At 48.4% G+C, this 19738-nt stretch overlaps 1 protein-coding gene across 1 annotated transcript; it reads right to left on the bottom strand.

Annotated features, from left to right (window-relative positions):
• Nucleotides 1–1925: 1925 nt before the first annotated feature.
• IL13 (interleukin 13) lies at nt 1926–3806 on the bottom strand (the record flags this gene model as incomplete). The annotated part of the gene is made up of 4 exons (XM_081092779.1): nt 1926–2033; nt 2328–2432; nt 2639–2692; nt 3681–3806. 4 exons carry the CDS (start codon nt 3804–3806, stop codon nt 1926–1928), a joined length of 393 nt encoding a protein of 130 aa, XP_080948905.1.
• Nucleotides 3807–19738: the final 15932 nt, after the last annotated feature.

Below are 19738 nucleotides of genomic sequence, written 5' to 3'. Positions count from 1 at the left end.
CAGAGACCAGCCAGTCCCTGCTGCGGACAGCCCGTGGGACACGTAGCTCCCATGCCCACTCCCAGGTCTTCCCTCTCAGGGCCAAACATCCCTAACATCCTGCCTCGTCAGTTGTGACCTCTTCCCTCACCTCTGCCTGAGAGCCAAGTGAGGGTCCCTCCACCGCAGTCTGTGTGGTCATCCGCCCCAGGACACGGCCTGCCGTGACCTCTGCTGCCTGCGGAAGCTCTCCCTGCTCCTGGGCGGCCGCCTCCACTGACTTCTGAGCATCACTGCAGATGTTCCCAGGGGCTCTGGGCTCTCCAGGGAGGGCGCCGCCTGCCAGAGTTTAAGACTGGTCTCCAGTGACCCACCACCCACTGCAGAGGCACCCGTCCTCTGGGGCAGTCCTCTGCTCGGGGCACCGCCCAAAGGTTCTCCATGGAAACCAGGACACCAGCTCGCGGAGGCCGCTGCTCCCAGACGGGCCGAGGCCAGGGGAGGAGCAGAGAGAGGTGGCGAGCGTACTCACTAGTGACGAGAAATGTTTGGAAATGGAATGGGCTGTCCCTGAAGAGTAGGCAGTGAGCGCCCCATCAGGGAAGATGCCCAAGCAGATGGATGAAAATATTACAAAGGCCATGCATTCGGGCCAGATGACACTTGGACAGGGAGGCAGGGTTGTTAAGTGTTGTTAAGTGGAGTTGGATTGAGTTTTGGGTTCAAATCCTGGCTTTATTTATCCTCGTGTGACCTTGAACAAGTCACCTCCTCTTCTCTGAGCCTCAGAGAGGTTGTGTGGGAGACGCAGGCTGGCTCCTCATCAAGAGCCGTGGTCATGAGATGACTCTGAGGTCAACGTCTGCTCCAGACGCCCTCCTTGAACCCTGACATCCTGGCCCAGGCCCCCCCACCCCCCTCCCACTCTCTGCAGGGGGAGGTGAGGGCACTTCCTGCAGGCCAGGCCTCCCCCAGGGGCTTGCTCACTTTCTTTCTGCCGAGGTCTCATCCCTCGCTCCCCCTCCGCCCATCCCAGGCCCCCCCTCCAATTAGCTGGTTTCCAGGAGAGCTCCACAGAGTCTTAGGGACACAGGCCAGCATTCCCACAGATAAAATAAAAGGCAAACACCGTGAGTCTCTTGTCACCACCTTTATTCTGGCTTCCAGCTTGGCAAAGCCAATGGAAATATTTATTGAATGACCTCTCCCCCCGAGTCCACACATACCACATGCAGTGTTCTAGGCTGCTCGTATATATATTATTAACTCTGATAACATATTTTAATACTTAAATTTAAATACAAGGAAAAACAATAAATTACTCTTTGGCTGAGGGCCGGCTGCCGGCTGCAGACAGGAGCCTCCGCCCCGGCCCGTGAGGTAGCAGGGTTTGCACACAGTACTTGTTCCCAGGGCTCTGCGCCGCTGCGTTAGTGCTGGAGCCGAGTCTCCTTGGCCCCGAGTTCTGGCAGCAGCAGTCCCTCCCCGCCCCCGGCACAGACAGACACTTGTTTAAATAACACACAGGAATAAATAAGGCCAAGAAGGAGGCCTGCGCTCTGCCTCAGTCGCCCGCTGGGAAGGCCCCTCCCTCCCGCTGGCAAGGCCAGTGCCCACTTAATGCTAGTTCGCCCTAAGGAAGGGGAGGTCAGGTGGGGCCATGTTTTTACCTCCCTCCACTGAGCTTGGAGCCCCGGAGGGAGGAGGCCCACCATGTGGGGCCTCAAGCCCCAGGCACCAGGGCCAGGGGCCGCCCGGCGGGCAGGGCTGAAGGCAGGCAGCACAGGCTGAGGTCGAAGCTAAGGAAATGTCACCCCCTCCCGCCCCCTTCGCCCCACCTCCCCGAAGAAATGTCTGACACATGAAAGGAAAACGAATCTGCAACTCAAGTGGGTGGGTCAGCTCTGCCAACAGCGGGGCCATTGGTTCGGTTCCCGCTGTTGCTCTCATTCGAACTTCCCTTGGCGAACACCCTTCCTGAGGTGCTGCAGCAGGTCCTTGGCAAGCCGGGTCACTTCCACCTTGGTGTCGCGGACGGGCGGGCTGGAGGCCGGCTGCAGTGGGAGAGAGGCCCGTGCATTAGTGGCAACGCCAGGGGTTCCCCGGGGCTGGGCGTGCTGGGTCCTCAGAGAAGACCCATGGGTGGATACCGCTGTCCTGACTCATTTTACAGACGTGGCCCCTCATTCCAGGTCCTAGACATCCCAGGGCCACGTGCCTGCTGCCACAGGGGACCCGCCCCCAGGTGGGTGGGTGCTTCAGATGCTCAGCCGGGGCCCCTGGGGCCCCCAGGGCGAGCCCAGGGCTGCAGGAGGGGTGCAGGGCGGGGTGCGGGGCAGGGGCCTCACCCCGGCTGAGGGCTTCCGAGGGCACAGAGCGCTCAGCATCCTCTGGGTCCTCTGGATGGCAGGGCAGTCGGACACGTTCATCAGCGACTCGAAGGCTGCACAGCACTGCGTGGGGGAGGAGGCGGTGTCAGGCCTGTGGGCAACCCCAGCCTCACACCTTCAGTGCGTGGCCAGGGGGTACTGAGAGGTCTGGTGGAGGTGGGGTTGGGGGGAGGGAGGGAGGGAGGGAGCAGCTCTTTAAGCTTGCCTAGAGCCCCCCAAGCCCTGTGAGCGGGAAGGCCTTGGGGTCCTGGTGCCCAAGGGGTCCGTACCGAGCCAGCTGTCAGGTTGACACTCCACACCATGCTGCCGTTGCAGAGCGGGGCCTGGGGGAGCAAAGGACAGTAAGCGAGTGCTGGCGGGGCCCAGGCAGGTCTCGTGGGGATCAGTCCCACAAGCACCCCCCCCCCCCCCGGTGTCGCACTGAGGCAGGCCTGGCCACCTCAGTGTTTCTGAACCCCATTTTCTTCTCTGCACATCGGGGAGACCCATTCTCCAGGGGCCTCGAGGGAGAAAAACTGAATGACACAACCACTAAGGGACGCTTGCCACGGCTTGTTTTTCCAGTGAAGCGGTCTTTTGCCTTGTGTGGCGCTCGCCACAGCCAGGACTGAGGGCAGAAGACGCTGCGGGCAGGCCAGGAGGGGGCCGGCAGGGAAGGCGGCGGGCCACGCAGATGGAGGCGTGGGGATCTACCCTGCCTTGTGGGCGCCGCAGTTCCCCCGCAGTTCAGAGCGTGGCGCTCGTGTTGAATCTGTTTGTTGTGAACTAAGTGCGCTGAGGCCCAGTCAGTAAAACGGGGTCATCAGACCTGCCTCTCGAGGTGGCCGACAGGGTGAACTGAGGCATAAGCCCCAGCCCCAGGCCTGGCACATGATCAGCGCTCAGAAAGCGTGAGCTGCCACCACCAGGAGAGGACCTGCCCCTGCCCGCGAACCTTCCACAAGAATGGGCTCAATGAGGAGGCTCGGAATAACAGCCCATGACTGCATTCAAATCCCGTTGGCAAAGGCCAGGTGGTTCTGAGCGGGCGCTGGCCCTTCTCTGCTTTTCTCTGATCAGGAACGGCTGGGTAGGCGCTTGCTCGGCAGGCAGGGCCAGGCCAGGGAACAGGCGGTCCCTGGGGCTCTGCCAAATCTCTTCATGGGTCCACCCATTCTGCGGCACCCCAGCCTGGCCCCTCTCTCTCCCTCGGACCCGGCCCCTGGCCCGTGGGGCTTCTTCCTGACCCACGGGCATCTTAGCGCCAGGCCCAGCCTTCATGGCCCAGACCATGACCAGTTCCGAGAGTCCAGCACCAGCACCAGCACTCACCTTCTGGGTGATGTTGTCCAGCTCCTCAATGAGCTCTTTGACGACCGTGAGGGGGCGCACAGGGCCCGGGGAGGCGAGGCCGCCAAAGCAGGTGAGAACGATGACCAGGGTCAGCCAGAGCGCCATGGAGCCCCGAGCAGACCAGCAGGAGCAGGAGCAGGAGCAGGAGCAGGAGCAGGAGCAGAGCAGACGCGCAGGCTGGCCCGAGCTGAGCGCTTGTGGCCTTGGTCTCTCGTGGCAGCTTTTATAGGCCCAAGGTGACGCCTCACATCCTGGTCCCCGCGTTGTCAGCCACTATCTAGAAACCACAATTTACTTATCTTGATTTTACTTTGTGGAAAATCCAGCATCGCATAAAGGAAAGTGTTTGATTTCTTGTGGACTTACTAATGACAGGGGTCTGGGCAGTTTCCAAGATCTGGTGGGTTTTCTCCAGGGGCAGGTGAGAAGGCCTGGGGGGCAGGTGAGAGGGCCTGGGGGGCCGGGTCAGCCTTGCTGCTGGGGTGCCAGCAGTCCTGCCTGGTGGCCACCCGAGGGCCTGCCCCGCTCCTGCCCTCAGACCCCTTTGGGCCACCGCGTGTGCTCGGCGGACAGTGCTAGGACCCCAGTCCCCCAGATATGGGGAGTTGGGGGTTTATTTTCCAATGAAGCGGTCTTTGCGTTCCCGAAGGGATGCTTGCTTCGGATACAAAGTACAGACAGGACAGGAGCGGAATGAGGTCCACTCCTCAGGGCCTCCTGGTTCCCAGCAGCCCCGCTGTGTGAGGGGTTTTAAAAGTCCAGATTCCGGGTCTCCACCAACAGATCCAGGCAGACCCTCTGGACCTTCCCTTTTCCACGTGGCTTTGACGGGAGCACAGGCCACCTGGACACTGGGAGCCCTGCCCCACCGGCCTTCAGTGTGGGCCCGTCCTGCTGGGCGGCCTCACTGCTCCGGTCAGTCCCAGGTCAGGGAGTGGACTGCCCACCTCTGCCCACCAGCCTCTGTGGAAACCAAGCCGTGCCCTCTGCGGACCCCGTTTCCCTTCTGCACAGTGAAGCCCGCTCCTGGGTCCCTGGCACAGCCCACCCCCTGCAGGGACCCTGGCACGTAGCTGTTTCCTGCCCTTCCCTCATTTCTCTAGAACTCCTGCAGAAACCCCCACAACAGAGACGGCAGCATTTGCCTATTGTGTGCTGATGTCAAACCCTCTCACCCACTTCCTCCCTCCCCTAAGCCAGTGCCTCCCCCTCCAGCCCCCTCTCTGCCTTCTTGCTCAGGCTCCCTGTCACCCCCTCCCCCCTGTGGGGCCCAATCTCCTCAAAAGGGCCTTTAGGGATGCAGGAGCTTCTCTCCCGCTCTGCAGCCTCCCAGCCTTACCCCCTCTCCTCCCACAGGCAACACTGTCCCCCATCTCTTCTGTCCAAATCCTAAGCTCCCACCCAACTGCCCGCCCTGAAGGAAGGCAGCCCCTGCAGCTCGCGTACCCCCTCCCCACCCACCCCTGTCCCCGCTCCCAGTGCCTGGAGTGCTGCTCCCTGGCTGTGTGACCCCTCTGTGGGCCTCCGATTCTTCATGGGTAGAATAGGGCCAAGGGCATCTTTGCCTGGGGTCTTGGATGGGGGAAGGTTTGGGGAACCACCCTGGGCTGTGCAAGTCCCGGGGAGCCCTGTCAGGATGAGTCAACGCCTGCCTACTCCCCAGGACCAGCCGAACCCAGGCGGGGAGCGGTGGGCAGGCTGCTGTGTGTGGGAGAAGATGCGCTGGCCGTGCGCTGGCGGCGATGCCGGGGAGATAGGGGCGCGGCCTTATGTAATGGGAGATGGGGCTGATAAGCGGCTGGTACCGCCCGCCCCTCCTCCTGTCCCGCCACCAGGGCCCGGGAGCTGAGCCCCGCTGGCCAGCCGACTGCGTTGCTATTTCTTGACTTTCTGCGGGGCTCCATTCAACACAAAGTACAGAAGGGCTGCTCCCGGCCCTTGGCAGCCGCTGGGTCCGGTCCGGGGCAGCCCAGCGCTCAGCCCCGCCCACCCCACCGGCCCCCCCTGGGCAAGGCTTCAGAAAACCTCCTTTTCCCGCTGTCTTCAACCGCGGGTCTCCGTTGGAAAGAAAATATGCCTAGTCGGTAGGAGTGGGGGCTGGATGAGTTGTCTGAATCATTTGAAATATCGTAGGTTTGTGTTTTTACGGAAGTTTTATGTGCATGCGAATTTTAAAAAATAACTCAAGGAGGTTGATGATGAATGACAGCAGTTTTGAGAACCAGCTCTCCATTGTTCTCTGGCATTTCTGCACACCTGAGTCAGGCACTGGCTGCCCTCTTTGTCTCCCGGGAGAGTGTGTGTGTATTTCAGAGAGGAAGGGAGAGAGAGATGGTCAGAGAGAATCATCAGTGGGCTGCCTTTTGCACGCTCCCGCCCATGAAGCTTGGGCTCCCTACTACCTTTTTTTTTCTCTTCAACTTCCAGCATCAATTTATTTTTCCTAGAATTTGGATACAATAACTGCAGCAAGACAGTGCTCAGTAGTATTCAGACCTCACTTTAGGTTCTTAAACTACCTCGGCATTTGTAAATGTGAATTCACATTCCAGTGAAACCGGGAAATTAAAATTTAACATATGAACAAATTTACTCAATATTGATGTAACTACAAAATTTTATGTTAACACGTGGCCTTCACAGAATTTGGCCTTTAGAGACTAGCTTACAAACACAAAGTTAGTGCCGCTGTGAAACTAAACTGTTCTTTGTCTCTGATCCCAGAGTTCCATGTCTTCTGTCGGCATCCATGAAACTGTGGCAAACTGGTTAGCGTGCAAGTGGGGTAAGGTCTCAGACCTGTCAGACCTGCCTCTTCTCCAGAAAAACCACCATTTTCTGTTTTTCTTGGTATTTACCCCCTCAGGTTTCCAAATTTCTTGATTTTCAGGTGTAGCCATTATGTGTAATTTAGCTGAATATTTACTTCTCTTTCTCCCTACCATTCTTCCTCCACTGTGTCCTATCAATATACATAAATCATACGTTCAGTCGGTCAAAAGCCTTGTCTATCATTTACATAATTATGCTAACATATTCATCGCTGACACATGGTTAATTGTGATTATTTTTATTTTCCCTCAAAACTCATTTCCTCTGGGATTAAAAATTGTCTTGCACCTGAAACATGTACAATTTTGTTAACCAGTGTCACCGCAATAAGTTCAATAAAAGAAAAAAATACAAAAATATACCATAGAAAACCTTTTTAAAAAAAATCTTGTTTTCCCATTGGCTTAGTTTTCTATGTTCAAATCAGTCCTTTAGCCTTACATTCTGGGCCACCTAATAAATCTCTTCTCAAGAGACTCGGGTTCGTGAGTTATTCTCACAATGTCATCTTCCTGAGAAGTCTTCCTCAGGGCCTGCCCACCTGCCGTGACAGGGGCAGCTGCCCTCTGACCCTTCTACACAGCGGCCACCGGCCACCGCTGCCCGGGAGCCCCTTCGCCTCTCTCTTAGCTGACTTCCCTGTTCTTTGCATCCCGGGACACATTCTAATAAACATACAGTTTCAGGCAGGAAGTAATTTTCTTTCAGAATCTTGAACGCGTGTGCTGTTGCCTCCTACGTTCCAATACTGCTGTTCAGAAGTGCAAAGGCTTTTGTGAATCCAGACCTGTTCTAATTCTCTCTCTCTCTGGAAATTGTAGGAAATTTTCCTGGTCCCCAAGTTCCAGATTTTGCAATGATGTGCTGTGTGTTTTCATCTACGATGGCAGACACCCTGGGGGCCCTTTCAAATGGAAACATGTTCAGTTCTTGGAAACTTTCTTTTAAAAGAAATTTCGTGAAGTCATTGCTTTTTTAAAAATAGATTTTATTTTATTTTTTAAAATATATTTTATTGATTTTTTACAGAGAGGAAGGGAGAAGGATAGAGAGTTAGAAACATCGATGGGAGAGAAACATCGATCAGCTGCCTCCTGCACACTCCCCACTGGGGATGTGCCCGCAACCAAGGTACATGCCCTTGACCGGAATCGAACCCGGGACCCTTCAGTCCGCAGGCTGACGCTCCATCCACTGAGCCAAACCTGCCAGGGCAGATTTTATTTTTTAGAGTTTAGATTCACAGCAAAACTGAGGAACAATTACAGAGTCCCTACAGCCCCCTGCCCCCACACATGCATGGCCTCCCCTCCATTAGCATCCCCACCAGAGTGGAACATTTGTTACAGCTGATGAACCTACACTGACACATGTAATTGTCATCCAGAGTCCATAGTTTTCATTAGGGTTCACTCTTGGTGTTGTGCATTCTGTGGGCTTGGACAGATGGATAATGACATGTATCCACAGGATATTTTCACTGCCCTAAAAATCCTCTGTGCTCCACCTAGTCATCCCTTCCTCCCTCCTAACCCCAAACCACTCATCTTTTTTACTGGCCCCATAATTTTGCCTTTTCCAGAACGTCGCATAGTTGGAATCATAGTCTTTTCAGATTGGCTTCTTTCGCTTAGTAATATGCATTTAACTTTTTCCATGTCTTCTCATGGCTTAATAGCTCATTTATTTTTCAGTACTGAATAATATTGTCTAGGTTTACTCATTCACCTAATCAAGGATGTCTTGGTTGTTTCTAACTATTGACAATTACGAATAAAGCTGCTACACACAGCTCTGTGCAGTTTTGTGCGGACATGAGTTTTCAGTTCATTTACACAAACACCAGGAGTATGACTGCTGGATCATATGGTAAGAGTATGTATAGTTTTGCCAGAAAAAAATCTAAACCCGTCAGACAGTCTTCCAAAGTGGCTGTACCATTTTGCATTCCCACCTGCAAAGAATGAGAGTTCCTGTTGCTCCACAGACTTGCCAGCATGTAGTGTGGTCAGTGTTTTGGATTTTGGCCGTTCTAATAGGTATCTCACCATTTCTCTGAAGAAATATGATGTGGAGCATCTTTTTATGTGCTTACTTGCCCTCTGTGTATCTTTTTTTTTTTTTAAATGAGATTTCTGTTAAGGTCTTTGGCCCTTTTAAAATTTGGGTTGGTATATTTGGATAACAGTCCTTTATCTGATATGTCTTATAGCTTGTCTTTATTCTCTTGACAGTGTTTTGAAGAGCAGAAATCTTTAACTTTAATGAAGTCCAGTTTATCAGTTAATATCTTTCATAGATTGTGCCCTGGTGTTGCATGTAAAAAGTCACTGATAAACCCAAAGTCATCTACCTTTTCTCCTCTGTTATCTTATAGGAGTTTATAGTTTTGACTTTTACACTTAGGTCTGTGATCCATTTGAGTTACTTTTGTGAAGGGTATAAAGTCTGGGTCCAGTTTTCATTTTTTTCCAGATATTCCAGCACCATTTGTTGGAAAGGTTATCTCTGCTTCATTGCATTGCCTTTGCTCCTCTGTCAACGATTAGCCGACTGTATTTATGTGGGTCTATTTCTGAGCTCTCTGTTCTGTTCCACTGATACATCAACAAGTCTATTCTTTTGCTCTTGCCACAATGTCCTGATGACTATAGCTGTATAGTAGGTCTCGAAGTCGGGTAGCGTCAGTCCTCCAGCTTGGTTCTTGTCCTTCAATATTGTGCTGGCTAGTCTTTTGCCTCTCCATATAAACTTTAGAGTCAGTTTGTTAATATCTACAAAATATCTTGCTGACATTTTGATTGGGATTGCATTGAATCTACAGATTAAGTTGGGGAGAACTGACATCTAATCAAGTCTTCCTACCCATGAACAATGGACTATTTCTCCATTTATTTAGTTCTGTCATCAGAGTTTTGTAGTTTTCCTCATGTAGATCTTATACATATTTTGTCAGATTGATACCTACATATTTCATTTTGGGGTGCTAATGTTAACAGTGCTGTGTTTTTAATTGCAAATTTCCCTTGTTAACTGCTGGTATATAGGAAAGGGATCAAGTTTTGTATATTAACCTTGTATCCTGTAACCCTGTTATAATAGCTTATTAGTTCTAGCAGTATTTTATTGATTCTTTTAGATTTTCTATTTCAATGACCATGTCATCTGTGAACAAAGACCGTTTTATTTCTTCATTTCTAGTCTATATATCTTTTATTTCCTTTTCTTGTCTTAGTGCATTAGATAAGATTTCCAGTATAGTGTTGAAAAGCAGTGGTAAGAGGGGATATCCTTGCCTTGTTCCTGGTCTTTGTGGGAAAGCTTTGAGTTTCTAACCATGAAGTGTGATGTTAGCTATAGGTTTTTTTTAGAGATTCTTAGTCAAGTTGAGGAAGCTCTCCTCTATCCTTAGTTGTTTGTTTGTTTGTTTGGAGAGAATTTTTATCATGAATGGGTGATGGATTTTGTCCATTGATGTGATAATATGATACTTATTCTTTAGCTTGTTGATGTGATAGATTACATTAACTGATTTTTGAATGTTGAACCAGCCTTGCATTAGGAAAAACTCCATTTGGTCATGATGTATAATTCTTTTTACACATTGTCAGACTTAATTTGCTAATATTTTGTTGAGGATTTTTGCATCTCTGTTTATGAGCTATATGGATTTGTACATTTATTTTCTTATAATGTTTTTGTCTGTTTTGATATTAGGATAATGTTGTCCTCATGGAACTTGTTAGCAAGTATTCTCTCTGTTTATATCTCCTGAAAGAGGTTGTAGAGAATCAGTATAATTTTTTCCATAAAATGTTTGGCAGAATTCACCAGTGAATGAACCCATCTGGGCCTGGTGCTTTATATTTTAGAGGATTATTATTATTCAACTTATTTGATAGATATGAACCTATTTGGATTGTTTTTTTCTTCTTGTGCAAGTTTTGATTGGTTGTGCCTTTCAAAGAATTGGTCCATTTCAACTAGGCTATCAAATTTTTAGGCATAGAATAGCTCAAATTATTTATAGTATTTATAATATTCCTTGATTATCCTTTTTATGTCCATGGGATCTGCAGTGGTTCCCTTAGTCCATTTATGTTATTAGTAATTTGTAGTCTTTCTTTTTTTCTTAGCCTAGTTAGAGGCTCATTAATTTTATTGATCTTTTCAAAGAACCAGCTTTTGGTTTCTTTGATTTTCTCTATTGATTTCTTTTTCTTTTTTTTTTTTTTTAAATGTATTCTACCGATTTTTTACAGAGAGGAAGGGAGAGAGATAGAGAGTTAGAAACATATGCCCGCAACCCAGGTACATGCCCCTGACCGGAATCAAACCTGGGACCCTTCAGTCCTCAGGCCGACGCTCCATCCACTGAGCCAAACCGGCCTCGGCTTCTCTATTGATTTCTTGTTTTAAAGTTCATTGATTTCTGTTCTAATTCTTATTATTTATTTTCTTGTTTATGTTGGATTTAACTTGCTCTTTTTTCTAGTTTCCTAAGGTGGAAACTTACTAGTAGATGATTGATTTTAGATCTGTCTTATTTTCTAATATATATTCAATGCTATAAATTTCCCTCTAACACTACTTTCACCACATCCCATAAATTTTGACAACTTGTTTTCATTTTCAGTTAGTTAAAAATATTGTTTAATTTACCTAAATATTTCTTCTTTGACCCATGTTGTTCCAAGTGTTTTGTTTAATCTCAACATATTTTTTTAGATTTCCTGCTATCTTTGTTATTGATTCCTACTTTAATTCCATTGTTGTATGAGAGCAGACATAGTATAATTTCTATTCGTCTGTGTTAAGGTTTGTTTTAGGGCCCCAAATGGTGAATTTTCCCTGTGAGCTTGAGAAGAATGTGCATTTGCTGTTGTTGAATGAAATGGTCTACAGCTGTCCATTTTACCCGGTTGTTTGATAGTGAATAGAATTCAACTATTCCCTCACTGATTTTCTCCCAGTGGATGTATTCATTTCTGAAAGAGGGTACTAAAGTCTTCAATTGTAATAATGGAATAATCTATTTTTCTTTGCAGTTCTATCAGTTTTTGCCTCATGCAAAACTGACACTGTGTTCTAGCCGGTTTGGCTCAGTGGATAGAGCAGAGCATTGTCCTGTGGACAAAGGGGTCCCGGGTTCGATTCTGGTCAAGGGCACGTACTTTGGTTGCAGGCTCCTCCCCATCCCGGGCCCTGGTCAGGGCTTGTACGGGAGGCAACCAATCGATGTGTTTCTCTCACATCAATATTTCTCTCTGTCTTACCCTCTCTCTTCCACTCTCTCTAAAAATCAATGGAAAAATATCCTCAGGTGAGGATTAAAAACAAACAAACAAATAAAAACTGACATTGTTATTATATGTGTCCAGTAGGCATCCATGTTAAGAATCATTATGTCTTTTTGGAAAACTAACTATTGTTATATAATGCCCCTTTTTATCCCTGATAACTTTCCTTTGTCTGAAGTATGCTGTCTGAAATTAATAGATTATTAGTATTCACATAGTAATATTTCATATAAGGGAGAGCCTGGGTGGGGCTGCTTTGGCTCACTGGGAAGCCAGAGAAAAGGGGGCCTTGGAGACAAGTTCAGGGGGTTAGCCAGGGACGAGCTGCTGCTGCCCATTGCTCCCCGGTTGCAAGTCTCCTGGGGACCCTTAGAGTTTAGGAGAGGCATGCTTGTGGGGAAGAAGAGGGGAAGGGAAAGGTACGCATGCTCCCGGGAGGGGGCGTGCACCTAACTTTTTTTTTGCTGCATATGGGCCACATAATTCCTGTTGTTTGCATGTCTTATAATTTCTGGTTGATAACCGGACATAATATGATGTATCAACTCTGAAAATCAGATTACCCCCTCCCCAGGGTTTGTAACTGTTGTTATTGCTATTTATTTATTGACTTTCCTGGACTAATTAAGTAAAGCTGTTTTCTTTGTCATGTGTGTTCATTGAAGTCTCTACTGAGTAGGCTTAGTAGTAAGTTAATGAATGGACAGAGATTTCTTTTAATGCCTTGAACTAATAAGTTTCCAAGCCTTTGTTGAAGGGCTCTGTGCGTGTGAATGAGCGAGGGAAGAAGCGAGAAAGAGAGAGAGAGCGAGATTGAGATGGAGATGGAGATTGAGATGGTTTGGTCATGTTATCAATGCTCTAGCAGGCAATTTACAACTGTGCTTTAGCCTTCACTTCTTGCCTAAGTACCAAGGTCAGCCAGAGGTCAGAGCGTAGGGCCTTCTCAGCTCTGACACACACATGAACGTCTAGATTCCCAGGAACATGTTCAATTTGTCAAAGCCCCCATGGACATATCCTTCCCCACTTTGTCCTTTTAAGTTTTTTCTTAGCCCCTGTGCCTCAGGCAGCTGCATGGTTAACTAATTACCACGGATTGGCTACGGCAGGTGCGCTGTTTGCAGCGCGAGCTTGCCTCAGGCCAAATAGACCCTGAGGGTGGAGCGTTTCAGTGAGCTGCCGGACAAGCCAAATCGTGGCAGTTTCCTTGGGCTGCAGGTTTTGGGGAGCTCTAGACCCATTCCGCTTCGCTTCCTCCAGGCGCTGCTGATTCGACAGGTACTGTGGTTATGTTGGTTTTCAAATCTGCCAAAGACAGGGAGAGGGGACTGGGATTAGGGCAGGTTCAAATGCACTGGCTTTTCTTACTGAGACTCAGCTGCTTTCCTTGAAAAGGACTCTTTGGCCTGTTACAAGCCTTTAGTTAATTTCTAAAGTTCTAAAAAGAGTTTATTTTGGCTTTGTTCTCATTGCTTTTATGGAGAAGCATATTTTTGGCAGTCTTTGCTCTTCCCTTCTGAAAGTTGAAATCCTTTATATACTGAAACCATACATTTACACCGATAGTTTGGATTCAATCCAACAGTACTGGGCTCTTTCTATAGCCTTCCCCCTTTCCGGGTATGCAAACATCTCTCTTCAACAGTGAGAAACTCTGCTCTAATTGTCTACAGTGTACGTAAGTATTTGTTTGATTTTGATATAAAGTGGTTTCAGAATTGCTAACCCTCACCTCTGTGAGAAACACCTATTTCGTTTATTTTTTAAAACAAGGACTGGCGCTGTGTTGAGAACAGACTGTGAGGGGCAGGACGGAGTCGGCAGAGCAGGTAGGTGCTTACTCAGACTGCTAGGTGATGGTGGCCTGAGCCAGCGCAGTGGCGGGCGGATGCACAGGCATGGCCAGGTTCTGGGTATATTTTGAAATTTGAACCCATAGCATTAAAATGATGGGTTGGCTGCATGATGTGAGATAAATAGAGTAAAGGGTGATGCCATGATTTAGCCTGAGCAATGGGAAGGAGCTGACATTAATTGAACGCCTATGGGAGGTTCTGAGGGAAAGACTGGTTTTGGTCATTTTAAGTTTCAAATGTCTATTACATTTAAGTGCAACTAGATGTCCAGTAGGCAGCTTAATGAGTCGGGAGCTTAGAAGAGATCTAGATTAGAGACTTGTTTGAGGAGTAGCATCCACATGATTATTAAAGTTGCCATCAGGGCCCTACCTCTATCCTAAAAAATTCCACTGTGCTCTGTCCCACTTGTATCTTCTGCTATGCGTATCTCTGTCAAAGGCGTTTTCTTTCTTTCTTAAAACAACAACAAGAAAAAAATCCCTGTAAAAGGCAGCTCTGCTGGTGTACATGGCTAGCCAACTGCCAGCTCGCCCTGGAAGAGCCCTCCGCTGGTGCCTCTAGGAGTGGGTATACACAGACATGCCCAGCTCTCTTGCCCCTCGGGTGGGATAATTCTGAAGCACATATTCTGCCAAAGTTCCCCGTCTCCCTGTGGGATGAAGCCTCCGTTGCCTGCTGGGACCGCTGGTTTAAGAACACAATCTTCATTGGCTGTCTTCACTATATAATTCCTGAAGTCTCCTGTTTCCTTCTGCTGGGATCATTGTTTTAGGTTCTGCTTCTGGGAGAACCCAAACTAAGATAGTAGTAACTTTAAGGCCGAGACCGGATGAGATCAACAAACAAGGGCGTGCAGAGGAGGCGCAGATTCAGGCTGAGCACGAGCACCACAACCTCACAGGCGAGGGAGTTGGGGACCAGCGAAGGAAACCTTTGTGCGTGAAGCGGGCTGGCGCTGTCAGGAGAGTTTGAGGACAGAAGAGGACGAGACAGTGATGTGGGATGGGCCGTGGAACTTCAGGTGTGCGGAGAGAAGGCGAGGGAAGTGAAGAACTGAAGAAGTGGTGGGATCAACGGGCCAAAACCCTGGTGGGCTCAAAGAGTTGCTGGGGTTGGAGGCCCCAGGAGTGAGTTGGAAAGTACCAGGGGCTTGGAGAGAGGTGCTTCCGGTCGAGCTTGTATGTGTGGGGGGTCACAGTTATCGTTATTGGAGGGACTGGACGCGGGAGCAAGACCATGGAGTGTTCTCACTGGAGGAAAAGAACAAGGAGCGGAGAGCCAGGGGTTGGTCTTCGATCGTCGTTTGGACACTGAAATCACAATGACTGTGAAATTAGTGTTGGACAGTGACAGTGAACTGGATGATGAAACAGTCAGGGGACATGGGGGAGTGACCAGGCCAAAGATAACGGCAGCGAGAAAGAGTGAACTGAAAATAGGCTTTTCTTGCACACCCAGTACTTACTGTGTGCCAGGCAACTCTAAGCAGTGTGTGAAGTCATTTAATCCTCACAACAACCCTACATGACAGGCACTGTTTTGACCTACTTTTACAAATAAGGAAACAGAAGCAGAAGAGGATATACATGACTTGCCCGAGGTCCCAGGACTAGTGAGTGGTGGTGCTAAGATTTGAGCCCAAGTAGTCTGGCTCCTATTCTGAACCTCCATCCTGTAATGCCTGTTCATTCCAAGTGTGAAGGAGGGGGCTGTGGAGAAGCAGCAATGAAAAGCAGGAAGGGCACCCACCCCACCTCCATGCCCACAGATTCAAGAGGAACAGGGGCGAGGTGGGGAGAGGAGAGCAAGCAGCAGTCACTCTCAACAGGGCTGCAAGGGAAGCTGCATTCTCGGGGAAAACCAGAATCAAACTAGGAAGTCTGTCTGACTTTGTTTCATTGCCTATATGTGTCCTGCATTGCTGTTTTTGGTCACTCCTATTGCAATGGCCAGAGCTTTCAGAAACATGTTGTTGCTAGAAGGTAACTGGTTTTATTATTTAACTAGAGGCCCAGTGCATGAATTCGTACACCTTGAAAGAAACTGTGGGCCCTGAGGATGCGGTGGGCACAGGGGCGGGTCTCGGCCCATCCTCCGCACCCCAGCCCGGCCCCTCCTGCCGCAGCCCTCGGTCCCCTGTCTGCTGGCAGCCCCACCCCTGCCACTCCCATGCACTTACGGCGCTGGCCCCACGCGCACCTACTGATGGCGCAGAGCAATTGGGGCCGGCACCTGCAGCGGTGCGAGCAGAGGCTGCTGGCCTGATAGCCCCTCAGGAGCAGGGGGAGGTGGCGAAGCCCTGAGGGGGGATCTGGGCCAGCAGCCACTGCTCGCACCCACTGATGGCACCAAGCAATTGGGGCCAGTGCTGGGCGCTGGCAGCAGGTGTGAGCGGCGGCTCTGGTGCCAGGAGCGGGTGCAAGTGGGACCAGTGCCGGCAGCAGGTGTGAGCACCGGGCAGGACCACGGTGCATAGGAGCAAAGAATTTTCAGTAACCACCAGAAGCTCGCCCCGATGACAGTGACTGGTGCTCTGCCTTGGTCTGGCACCCCTACTCACCTACTCCACCATCCCGCTGTGGCCGATGCCTGCCATGTTTGCACGCGTCCCCTGGTGGTCAGTGGACATCATAGCGTCTGGTTGTTCGGTTGTTCAGCTGTTCAGTCTATTTGCATATTAGAGTTTTATATAGATAGATGGGAATGTTTCATCGTTGGCTTGAGTTTAATTTTGATTTGAAGACAACATTTATATTCTCTTATCCTTTGCAATGTTATGAGTTCACTAAGCTAGGAGATAGTAAATGTTACCAAATAATGGCCAGTGTTAGGTGTCTGTCAGAAATTTTCCCCTTTGGCTTTATTGTGTTGATGATTTAGGTTTCTCATTTTCTGAAGTAGTCTTGCACTCTTGGGATAAAAACACCTTGGTTAATTATGTGTATTTACTTATTTAAATCTTTATTGTTGAAAGTTTTACATAGGTCCACCTTTCCCCCCCATTAATCTCTTCCAGCCCACTCCCGACCCCCACACCCAGGCTCTCACCACCACATTGTCTGTGTCCATGGGTTCTGCATATGTGCATACAAGTTCCTTGGTTGATCTCTACCCAACCCCCCTCCCCTGCCTTCCCTCTGAGGTTCATTGTCTGAAGATGACATGAACAAGTCTGTTCATGCTTCTATGTCTCTGGGTCTATTTTTGTTCATCAGTTTATTTGGTTCATTAGATTCCATATATGAGTGAGATCATATGATACTTACCTTTCTCCAACTTGGTTATTTCACTTAGTGTAATGCTCTCCAGGTCCATCCATGATGCTACAAATGGTAAGAGTTCTTTTTAATTGCTGTGTAGTATTCCATTGTGTAAATGTTACTACAGTTTTTTTTTCATCTGCTGATAGGCACTTAGGCTGTTTCCAAATCTTAGCTATTGTAAATTGTGCTGCTATGAACATAGGGGTGCATATATCCTTTCTGATTTCTTGGGATATATTCCTAGAAGTGGGATTACTGGGTCAAATGGGAGATCCATTTTTAATTTTTTGAGGAAACTCCATACTGTTTTCCATAGTGGCTGCGCCAGTCTGCATTCCCACCAGCAGTGCACGAGGGTTCCCTTTTATCTACAACCTCGCCAACATTTGTCGCTTGTTGATGGTAGCCATTCTGACAGGTGTGAAGTGATATCTCATGTTGTTTTGATTTGATCTCTTGTATAAGTGACTTTGAGCATTTTCTCATGTCTCTTGGCTTTCTGTATGTCCACTTTGGAAAAGTGTCTATTTAGGTCTTTTGCCCTTTTTTTATTGGATTGTTTAACTTCCTTTTAAGTTGTATGAGTTCCCTACATATTTTGGAGATTAACCTCTTATTGGATGTATCATTGGCAAATATGTTCTCCCATGCAGTGGGTTGTGTTTATTTTAATGACTGGGATTGATTTGCTCTTAATTTATAAATTCCTGGATCTGTGCTCTGAGTGAGAATTGGTTTGTTTTTTTCTCATAATACCTTTGTCAAGGTCATGCTAGTTTGGTAAATATGGGTAATTTCAGTTTTTCAAAGCTCATTAGGACTGAACATGGTCATGAGAAGGTGGCAGGAGAGGTGGCTGTGCTGCTTGGCCTTTTCATCTAGGCACTGGGTGAGGGTCTAGAGCAGCCGTGGGCAAACTACGGCCCGCGGGCCAGATCCGGCCCGTTTGAAATGAATAAAACTATTGAAAAAAAAGACCGTACCCTTTTATGTAATGATGTTTACTTTGAATTTATATTAGTTCACACAAACACTCCATCCATGCTTTTGTTCCGGCCCTCCGGTCCAGTTTAAGAACCCATTGTGGCCCTCGAGTCAAAAAGTTTGCCCACCCCTGGTCTAGACCAGCCTTTTCAACCAGGGTTCTTCATGGGAACCACAGAAAGGAATCTGAGTAATTTTTTCCAATTCTCTCAAGGATAGTACGTAACTAGTGCCCTTTTATATACATAGAAATGGATTACATACAGTGGGTACTGTATTAGTTTCCTATTGCTGCTATAACAAATTATTACTACCACAAACCCAGCAGCTTAAAACAATACAAATTTATTCTCTTATACTTCTGGAGATCAGGAATCCAAAATCAGTTTTACTGGGCTAAAAGTCAAGGTGCCAGCGAGGCTGGTTCCTTTTGGAGGCTTGGTGGGGGGTGGGGGTAGGGAGGGAATTGGGGTCCTTCAGTCTGCGGCAGAGCTCTATCCACTGAGCCACACCGGCTGGGCTCTGCCTCCTTATTAGGACACTAGTGACTACATTTAGGTTTACCAGGGTAACCCCATCTCAAGATCCTTAGCTTTAATCACCTCTGCAAAGCCCCTTTGGCGACATAATATTCACAGGTTCCATGGATTAAGACCTTGGTATCTTCAGAGGCCATTACTCAACCTACTATAGGTATGTTAGGACCTTGGAGCTCTTTATTTCCTCCATTTTTAAAAATTTGTTGGGATTACACTGATCAATAAAATTATATAGGTTTCAATTACATAATTATGTAAGTGTACAATTCTATAACACATCATCTGCATATTGTATTCTGTGTTCACCACCCAAAGTCTAATCTCCTTCTGTCACCACTTGTTCCCCCTTTAAGGACCTTCGAGCTTAATTCTCTTCTATACTTGGGTTGAGAAAGGCTGTCTAGACTAGTGATGGCGAACCTATGACACACGTGTCAGAGGTGACACGCGAACTCATTTTTTTGGTTGATTTTTCTTTGTTAAATGGCATTTAAATATATAAAATAAATCAAAAATATAAATCTTTGTTTTACTATGGTTGCAAATATCAAAAAATTTCTATATGTGACACGGCACCAGAGTTAAGTTAGGGTTTTTCAAAATGCTGACACGCTGAGCTCAAAAGGTTCGCCATCACTGGTCTAGACCATATATCCTCATTGTCTGCAGATGACACAGAACCATGCCACATGACTGACAGGCTCCGAAGGATCAAACTCCACAGTCTAACTCAAAAGCATGTGGCTTGGTAGCACTCTGTACGCAATGCTTGTGAGAGGCTTCAAGATGTCAGTTGGCAATTCCGAGGGAAAGTGTGATTGGGCTTTGATTAGAAATGACATCTGGAGTGAAATGAGGGGCCTGCTCCTCCAGATGTGGCAGGACCCCACTGGAGCAGGTCCCGACTTTGTGGGCGAGCCTTGCTGTCTCCACCCTGTAGTGCACACCTGGAGAGCAGCCAGCTGATGGTGAGGCTGAGGACACACAGGGAGAGTTAAAGACTTGTGATGGCAGGGAGGCCTTGCTCTTTGTCAGCGTTTCCAAGGGTGGATGTGCACAGTGGGGGACTTCCTCTCTAGAGAGCCCGCGGCTGGATGTGTGGGGAGGGAAGATGGCGGACAGTGACTACAAGATTACTTACGGTTCCGTGAAACCCTGAAGCCCCATTCAACTTTGTAAAATTTTAGCTGGGAAAACAGGCCCAGAGGAAGGTCACTTGGCTGGATTTATAGAGTGAATGGAGCCATCATTTATGGT

Source organism: Myotis nattereri (genome assembly GCF_964212035.1).
Source record: "Myotis nattereri genome assembly, chromosome: 5".
Classification (NCBI taxonomy): Eukaryota; Metazoa; Chordata; class Mammalia; order Chiroptera; family Vespertilionidae; genus Myotis; species Myotis nattereri.
This window is presented reverse-complemented; position numbering and strand designations above follow the sequence as displayed.